Here is an 8,525-nt window from a genome sequence, read left to right as displayed (position 1 = left end):
CACCAGCTGCACCACTTAGCTGATTATGTTAAAAGTTCAAAACATCTGCTTTATCTAAAATGCCTCTTCTACAGTTGCTAATATTGTACAAGCTCATTGTAGTGCTCATGAAACAATGTAAAAAAACAGCTTCTGCATTAAGAAGGTTGCTTTTCTTTTTCAAAACATCTTCCTGTTTGTTCGCTTTTTAAGAGTCAAGGCTATGTATCATAGAATCAAAGAATGGTTGGAGTTGTAAGGGACCTTAACAATCATCTAGATCTAATCTCCCTGCATGGGCAGGGAACCCTCTCACTAGACCCGGTAGCTCAAAGCGCCATCCAACCTGGCCTTGAACACTTCCAGGGACATCCATAACATCCCTGGGTAACCTGTGCCAGTGTCTCATCATCCTCAATGTGTATGACAGAGTGTGTACCCTTTACTGCAGTTGGACTTTCTTCCTCCTGCAGTATGTTGATGGAAACAAGGAAATGGTTTTCTCTAATTTGCTAACTATTCAAAAGCCACTTCTACTTCAGACAAGATGAACCTTTAAACAGTCAGGACAAAATACAGAGGGGAGAAAACCCCAAAAACAAACAGTTTCTACTTGGTGGAAGTAACACAGCTGATATTAATACAGACAGGAAGTAGCTTTTGTTATGCACCCTCAGCAAGCTTTGACTTTACCTCTAGTACTTTGCTGTCAGGAGCCTGTTCTGACTCCCAGCTTGACCTACACAGACACATGCTAAATGTTCAAGTTTAGAGACTTTCTAAACAGCAAAGGAAAAAATTTACCCCCGCTAACAGCTTCACTGATAATCAACTTGGCTGCTCAAAGAAAAGACTAGGAAAAATGACAGAATTTCCAGAGGATGTCAAGGAAAGGAAAAAGAAAAGGGAAATACATAACGGCCAAAATAATGTCTGTAGTAAAGATCTGTGGCTTTTAAAACAATGTGAAAAATTATTATATTTAAAATATGTTACATTATACATAGTAACACATTAATTTTAAGTAAGAATAATTTACAATAATATAAAGAGAATACAGGAGTACTTATTAGAGAATATAGAATACATAATTTATAATTGTATGTGGTATGTTTGCAGTATTTTTTATAACTAAATAAGTCTTGCTCTTTTTCTATCTTGTGCACAGCTTGTACTTAGAAATGCACATCTACACATTAAGCAGCTAAGGAATAAAACTGAAAACAAAATGTTCCTTCCATTTAAAAATCAGCTTCAGGCCAAAAGGAGAAAGCAGGGCAGAGGCTTGATCTACTGTGCCTCATGAAATATTTTACATAAGATGATCTCTGAAAACCAAAAAAGCATCAAAAACATTTATATGTGCTTTGCTGAAATAGAAAAATTAATTACATAATACATCAGTAAAGCTTAGAGAGGTCTTTTACATACCTAACTTGGAAGAAAGAGCATCTGGATTTTAAATGCTTTGAAATGTTTGGATTAGGTGATATTCCAACTTTTCAAATATGCATATATAGCTACTTTCCTAGGCACTTTATTTTGGTGTCTCCTATGTATTCCAAGTCACTTGGACCCTGAGAACTGTTCTAAGTTCAAGAAATAGAAATAAATAATTCCTTAAATCCAGTGAAGTTTGATTTAATGAGGTAGTTCTCCTCATAGAATTACCTAAAACTAAACAACATGACTAAGAGTATTGTGTGGATGCTCCATCAACTCTGACAGGTTTGGTTCCTGGACCACTTTCCCTGGGGAGCCTGTTTCAGTGACTCACCACCCTCTCAAATGATGGTGTCCATTTCCTATTGTTGGTCACAAGAGAGAGGAGATCAACACCTCCCTTTCCACTTCCCATCTTGAGAAAGTTGTAGGCTGGGATGAGGTCTCCCCCTCAGCCTTCTCCAACCTGAACAAAACAAGTAACCTCAGCCATTCCCTCGTAATTCTTGCCCTCCAGTCTTTCTACCATTTGGGTTGCCCTTGTCTGGACACACTCTAATAGTTTGATGTCCTTATATTAAGGCGTGCAAAACTGCACATGCTATTCAAGGTGGGGCCACACCATTTCAGTACATAGTGAGACAATCACCTCCCTTGACTGGCTACCTATGCTGTGTTTGATGCATACCAGGCCACAGTTGACCCTTTGGCTGTCAGGGCCCACTGTTGACTGAGAGCCAGCTTGCCATCAACCCAAGCCCCTGGACCTCCTTCTACAGGGCTGCTCTCTAGCCTTTTGTTTCATAGTTTATATGTATCACCAGGATTACCACATCCCAAATGGAGAGTCCAGCACTCACTCTTGGTAAACTTCATACTGTTGGAGACTGTCTAGCTTTTTATTCAGATGTCTCTGTAAGGCTACTCTACATTCAAAGGAGTTCACAGCTCCTCCTAGTTTAGTATCATCAGCAAACTTGCTTAATGTACTTTCAATTATTGAATTCATATAATCTATAGAAACACTAAAAAGCACTGCCCCTAGAATTGACCTCTGGAAAACCCCACTGGTGACTGGCCACCAGCCTGATGTAAACTGATTTACTGTAACTCTGAGCCCTACTGTTCAGTAAACTTGTCAAAGAATTATGGACTTGTTTAGCTGTATTCTGGACATTTTGTTGAGAAGGATGCTGTGAAGCATAGTACCAAAAGCTTTGCTGAAAGAAAAAAAAACCAAACTTGAGCTTAGCAGCACTGACTAGAAGATGATTTAACATTATGATTCCTTCAATGCTCACTTCAAGTGTCTGCTCTGCAATGTTAAAGATAGCTGTCCACCCAGACAACAGGATGTATGACTGTATGGATACAGCATGGGTCAAAGTGATAACAGGGGACAGGGATTCTGTAGGCTCACTGACACCTCTTGCTCTACTCAAGACATTACAGGAAAGTGAAATTGCTCTAGAGCTCAATGTGAATTTAGTTTCTCTTGTTCAGGTTTGGAAAAAAATGGAATTACCAGTGATTTCCTGCCTTCTTTAGTGGCCTGGCCCTGCAGTAAACCTCCATGTTTGAAGACTGATATGCAGTTCACTTAAGGACACATCAGGCTGCTAAGATGGCTCAGGGAGGCTTCATGTCTTCAGTGGTCACCAACAGCATGGCTTGATTTTCACTGTGGCTTTAAATTTGCTACTGAACAGCACTTCCATAAAATACACTGCAACATACTTACTACTAGCTTGTAAAAACATTTTAGCAGAAATACCTTGATTAGCCTGTTCATAACAATACAGTTGACAAAAGAATACTCTGCTATCCATCTCTTTCTTTCCACTTGTCTAGTAAAAAAAATAAAAATTACCAGCTCATGGAGTTTTTGCAGTTTCAAGGTATAATGTTTGAAGAAATTCTATACTGTTTGGTTACTCACATAAAAGCACTCTAGTGCACTTTGGGAGTCAAAGGGTGGGAAAGGAAAAGGAAAGGGAACCCAGTATCAAAAATATCCAGAAGTTTCAATCTTCTAGATTTAAAGAAAAGTGGGACATTCAGAGTTCCCTGACATAAAGTGAGCTTTTACTGAATTGTTTGTCTACCAACAAATTAATGTTTTTCAATGTAAAATACCAAAGTCTATGATCCTTAATGTTCTTTACTTCCAACTAAGCTTTTCAAAGTAGGAAAATACTGAAAGGCTGAACTTCTACACACTGTGAGCATCCCAGCATACCTCCTGAATGGCTGTCATGACAACATGTTGAACTGATTCTTCCATCATCATTATGGTCTGGATGTACTCTGAAAATAAGAGCATTCTGAGATGTTACTGCTGAAACTCGAGTCGCACAGAACATGAGGTCAGAAGCTGCATTCTTCCTACAAAATGACTAGCTGTCAGAGATTACACTGAAATGCATAGTCACCAGCTAAGTCCCACCCCCCAAAAATTCAACAAGACTTTATCAGAAGCCTGTCCAAACATAAATTCAGTCTCACTGGAATACTGCAATAATGAGAAAAGCCTATGACTGTAATAATGTTTTTTTTTTCCTTCTGGCATCTCACATTTCTGAAATAACTACTTATACTCCTTTTCTCAATTTGTTCCCAAATTATTAATGATGTACAAGGACATGATCCATGCATAGGTTGCAAGTTTAACAATAATGACCCACCTTCCTACAGCATCCTCATTTCAAGGCATTTTCATATCTATCCTTGGTTTCTGTTCTTATTTCTGTGCTATATCACAAATATGTCCACCCCACTTTTTCATTTCTCTCCTATGAGCAGATGTGAGCTACACAACAGGTAACTTACAAGATGATATGGAGGTTAAGATGACAATTCTTGAAATTTAGACCAAGTCAAGTGGTTTATGACATGCTCAGCATCATATGGTTTCCAGTCAGACATGACAGATTTTGAATGAGACCTGTATTCTTTTACCAGTTTGCCCAAGAGGAAGATGCTGGGAATCAGTCACCTCAAAGTGGTTAATTATGTCATGCCCAATCTCACTCAAAGTACATAAAAGTAGACTATTTCAATATTGCAAATATGTATGCTTTTAATATTCAGACTGAGAGGGTAAGAGAAAGGCAGGAAGTAAGATACACTGCCTACTTGAGGATGCCACATTGTCACCAAAAGGAAGATAATTTTATACAGAACAGAGAGGACAGGTCTAATAAAAAGAGTTTTTAATGTACTTATGGAAGAACATTAAGTTTATTTTAATTAATAGGACAGCCAGACTGTCTCCTGATTAAGGGTAGAATAAAAGTTAATTTCAGAATGAGAAATTAAAGTGTTTTAGACTACTGAGAAAATTGGAAAGGAGAAATCAGCTAGGATGTACCATGCAAGAGGAAGACAAAAGTTCTGAAATCCTGGCTGCAATTTTGTCAGGAAGTAAACCAGAATTAGTTAAAATAGGAAGAGACAGGTACTTGATGCAACTATAATGTAAATACAGTAAGCACAGTTTCATTTACTCACATGTATTTTATAAACATGTTCCTATGCTTCCAGTCTTAAGTGTTATGAAAATGTGTTTGTAGTTGCTTTGTTAACTTAACCTGGCTTTAATTAAGTGTAATTTAAGGTAACTGGGTAATGATAAGATAATCTGTATCTAAGGCAAGTTAAGAGCATGACATCTGGGACACTTCAACAAGCGTCTCTATTACTCACAAGCTCTGTGGCATTTGCAGGAAAAATGGATCCCTATTTCACCTGTGCAGGTCTGATAGACAGTTGGTGCCAAGGGAGTCAAGAGAGGCAGAATTATTTTTCACCTACTGCTGAAGTGGGATTCAATTGTCTTATGGATGCCTCAAGTGACATTTTGGATGCCCTTGACACACCATGCTCCATCTTCAGCTGCTGTCCAGAAGTGCATGGCTGTTAACAATACTCTTCCCTATTTGCCAACCCCATGCAAAAGCCTCAAGAACTACAGTATCCCAGATCACACCAGACACATCTTCAGACCAATCCCCACTCATATTGATGGCTCTCAGCCATGTAGTGAGGTGGTGACTGGAACGCATTCCTAAAACCAACAGTCACACAGGATACTGCAACAATCACATTTTTTGTCTCTAAACTAACCTAATCTACCTCAACAATGGTTAAAGGGCGGGGCCAAGAATTTTCCTTTGTGGACTGCCTTTTCAGCTCAGCAAACAAAAATTGAAATACGTATGTGTTGGAAGCAAAACCAGGTCCACAGTTTGAAACTCCAAAACTAATGAAGCTTATAACAAAACAGTTATTATCTGTAGGAGAAAGCAATGTAATCACTGAAAAAAAACACATTTGTCTCTGACAGCGGCATGAGAAATACCGTTTTCCCCTTAAGTAGTTAGAGAACAATCTTGATTTTCATTCACTGTCTAGGAGAAAATATCTTTTCAAAATTTAATACCTTGTTTCTGTTCACAATTAACAGCGCATCCCAAAATCAGCTGAAGCATTCTCCCGAGCTCAGCAGCATCAGCATGCTCTCCGATCAGGTTAACATCAGGAAGGGTGAAGTCATTAATCTGTTGCCCTAGAATCTGCATAAAGAGCCAGTACATACACGTCTGTATCACTACACATATACATACACACACATTTCAAAATACAAAGATGATTCAGAATCAGCAAGAGCAATTCACTTGTACTTTATCATAGTTTTCATTCCACCTTTACAATGAAGGAAACTAAGACCCAACATCCAAAATTAAACCATACTGCTTGACATAATTAATATTTGGAAGAGGACAAACCTGACTGTACCAACCAATAAGAAAATATTAGTTTCAAACATAACAAGATTGTTTCCTTCAATTAAGGAAGGTAACAAAGACAGGCTTCCACAGTGACTAACAGCACATAGATAATTAATTTATGTTTTTTTAAATATGACACCGAAAAAAATCTGACACCTGAAATCTCACATTTCTTACCACTACAAAAGCCAGAAATTGAAATATTTCACTTATCCAATACACACGTCTAGCACTGATGGATGACAAATGTAAGACAGTAAAAAACTCCTCCTCACACTTTTGGAAAATATAGGGATATTTAGGAAGTCTCACAGCTAAGAAAGTTAGTTTCATGGAAGAGAATTTGAGGTAGTAGTACAATACATCATTAAACAGCCCACATGCAGGAAAAAACCACAACAACCCAAACCAAAAAAGCCATGTGACTTAAAATTAATGTAATGTGATTTATAATTAAGAAGGATTTACATTAATGATTGTCATTAGAAGGAATTAAACAGTTCTGCCAAATTGTTCATTAAGAGCTCTCAGGGGGCTGAAAATATGAACATGGAATACGGAATTAAATACATCTCTGACACATTAATTGCAGATAAAAAGAAACTGTCACTTCTTAAGCAGGGTGCAATAAAGAAATGACTATGGAGGGAATCAGTCACTTGTTTGCTGGATGCTCTTTTTCATGTTAACAATCTAGAAAAACAGAAAATCGGGTAAAGGTGTTTATACAGAAAGTTTAACAGATGTATATGAAGAATACATGGAAATCAAGCCATTCAAAAGTTTTCCAGGATTAGGCTTTGTGCAATTGCTGTGGTTGGGCTTGTTCTTGTTTTGTATGTTTTTTGTGTTGCAGAATTTTAATTATTTTATTTTTTTTTAACAGCTTTATCAAAGAATAAGCACCAACACTAGTAAAACTCTCTATATCGTTTAAAAGACCCAGATTAATTGTTGTTGGAAAATACCTCTGTTTGGACATTCTAGTGAGAAAATAGAATTTCTGTGAATGCACCTTCTGCAGAAAGATTATTGCAGCATAATAAAGCATGCAAGCTATAAAAAAGGTAACTTCTGCTTCTTGTTCTTCCACACTATAACTGACAAAGACAGCAATGTAGGATAACTATTGAAAGACTGTCCTTGTAAATGTGATACAAATTTCTGAACTTATGAAGATGAACAAAATTAGCAAATACATTTTTTAAAGGCTTTTAGATACATTAGGTAAAATCTATACACATCTACATCTACATTTTTGTAGAAGGTGACTGCTAGGAAAAGGAATCTGGTTGAGGAAAACATAACCAAGATTCACAGTAGAATCCATATAATCTCCATTATCACCACAAGCATTGCCTCAGCAGAAAAAAAAGGAAACCAGATCAAAATCCAGTCAAACTTATAAATGTGCATTACCTCTGCAGAACTTACTCAGCTTGAAACAGCTGCAAACTTTCTTAGGAGTAAATTTTTCACACCAGAAACCTAGTCATCATACATACCAACTAGCTGAAAAGAAGTCGGCATTACTTTATCATAGTACTATTACTTTTCTATAAAAAATTCTTCCTTTCTAGAATTGTCAGTTATGGTCAGCTTGCTTAACCATCTCTTTTCAAAATTTATTTCAACATGGATACCTGACTATTTATTGAATATGAGTTTATGAGTCTAGCTTTTTCTTTCCAAAAAGCTGTTATTTTTAAAGACTTCTATTTGTTAACACCTGTCTTCCTGTCAGAAGTATTTGTGAGAAGCTAGTATTTTGAGACAAATAATGTCCAGAATGTACATATTACTGATTTTGTGGTGTAGCCAGTACAGATTAACTTGCTTCAAAACATCACTGAAACTGAAAGCATATTTCAGCTGAAAGAAAACAAACAATCTGTATTGCATCTCCCCTGGAGTTGTTTATTTGTGTTTGCTCAACAGCCTAAGAAAGAACAAACTCCAATATAAAAGGATTAAATAATTTCATTGAAAATTTTAATGTGGGGAGAGACTAAAATGCTCTTTCCTCTCTCTCCTCAACAGGAAAAAATAAGCAGAGGCATCTTTAGCTGGAGCAGAGGATGAGGAAAAAAAAAAAAGAGATACAAGTACTGTTAAAGTTCTTCATGAGAACACAGTCAGCAAAGACATCTACTGCATGTATGACAGAATTTGCACACCAGACTTCTCTGGAAGCTCTGGATATTCAATAAAGCAGGTGAGAAGTTGTAGAGAAGGCTAACACTTGAGAATATGCCTTGAAACACTTCGTATGTTAAATAATTTCCAAGAAAAAGTTAGTAGCATATAATTTAT

General features: G+C 37.0%; 1 protein-coding gene across 1 annotated transcript in view; it reads right to left on the bottom strand.

The window, feature by feature from the left end:
* The window catches only part of HOOK3 (hook microtubule-tethering protein 3), a 68,524-nt gene that overhangs the window by 33,568 nt on the left and 26,431 nt on the right, over nucleotides 1-8,525 (bottom strand). Inside the window, exons 5-6 of the mRNA XM_010000475.1 lie at nucleotides 5,864-5,996; nucleotides 3,662-3,729 (exon numbers count right to left, since the gene is read on the bottom strand). Of these exons, the coding sequence (XP_009998777.1) occupies nucleotides 3,662-3,729; nucleotides 5,864-5,996 (201 nt within the window). The remainder of the gene's footprint in view (nucleotides 1-3,661; nucleotides 3,730-5,863; nucleotides 5,997-8,525) is intronic.

Source organism: Chaetura pelagica, unplaced genomic scaffold (assembly GCF_000747805.2).
Source record: "Chaetura pelagica isolate M959 unplaced genomic scaffold, ChaPel_1.0 scaffold16, whole genome shotgun sequence".
NCBI lineage: Eukaryota > Metazoa > Chordata > Aves > Apodiformes > Apodidae > Chaetura > Chaetura pelagica.
The sequence above is the reverse complement of the archived record's forward strand: the minus strand, read 5'-3'. Positions and strand labels throughout refer to the sequence as shown.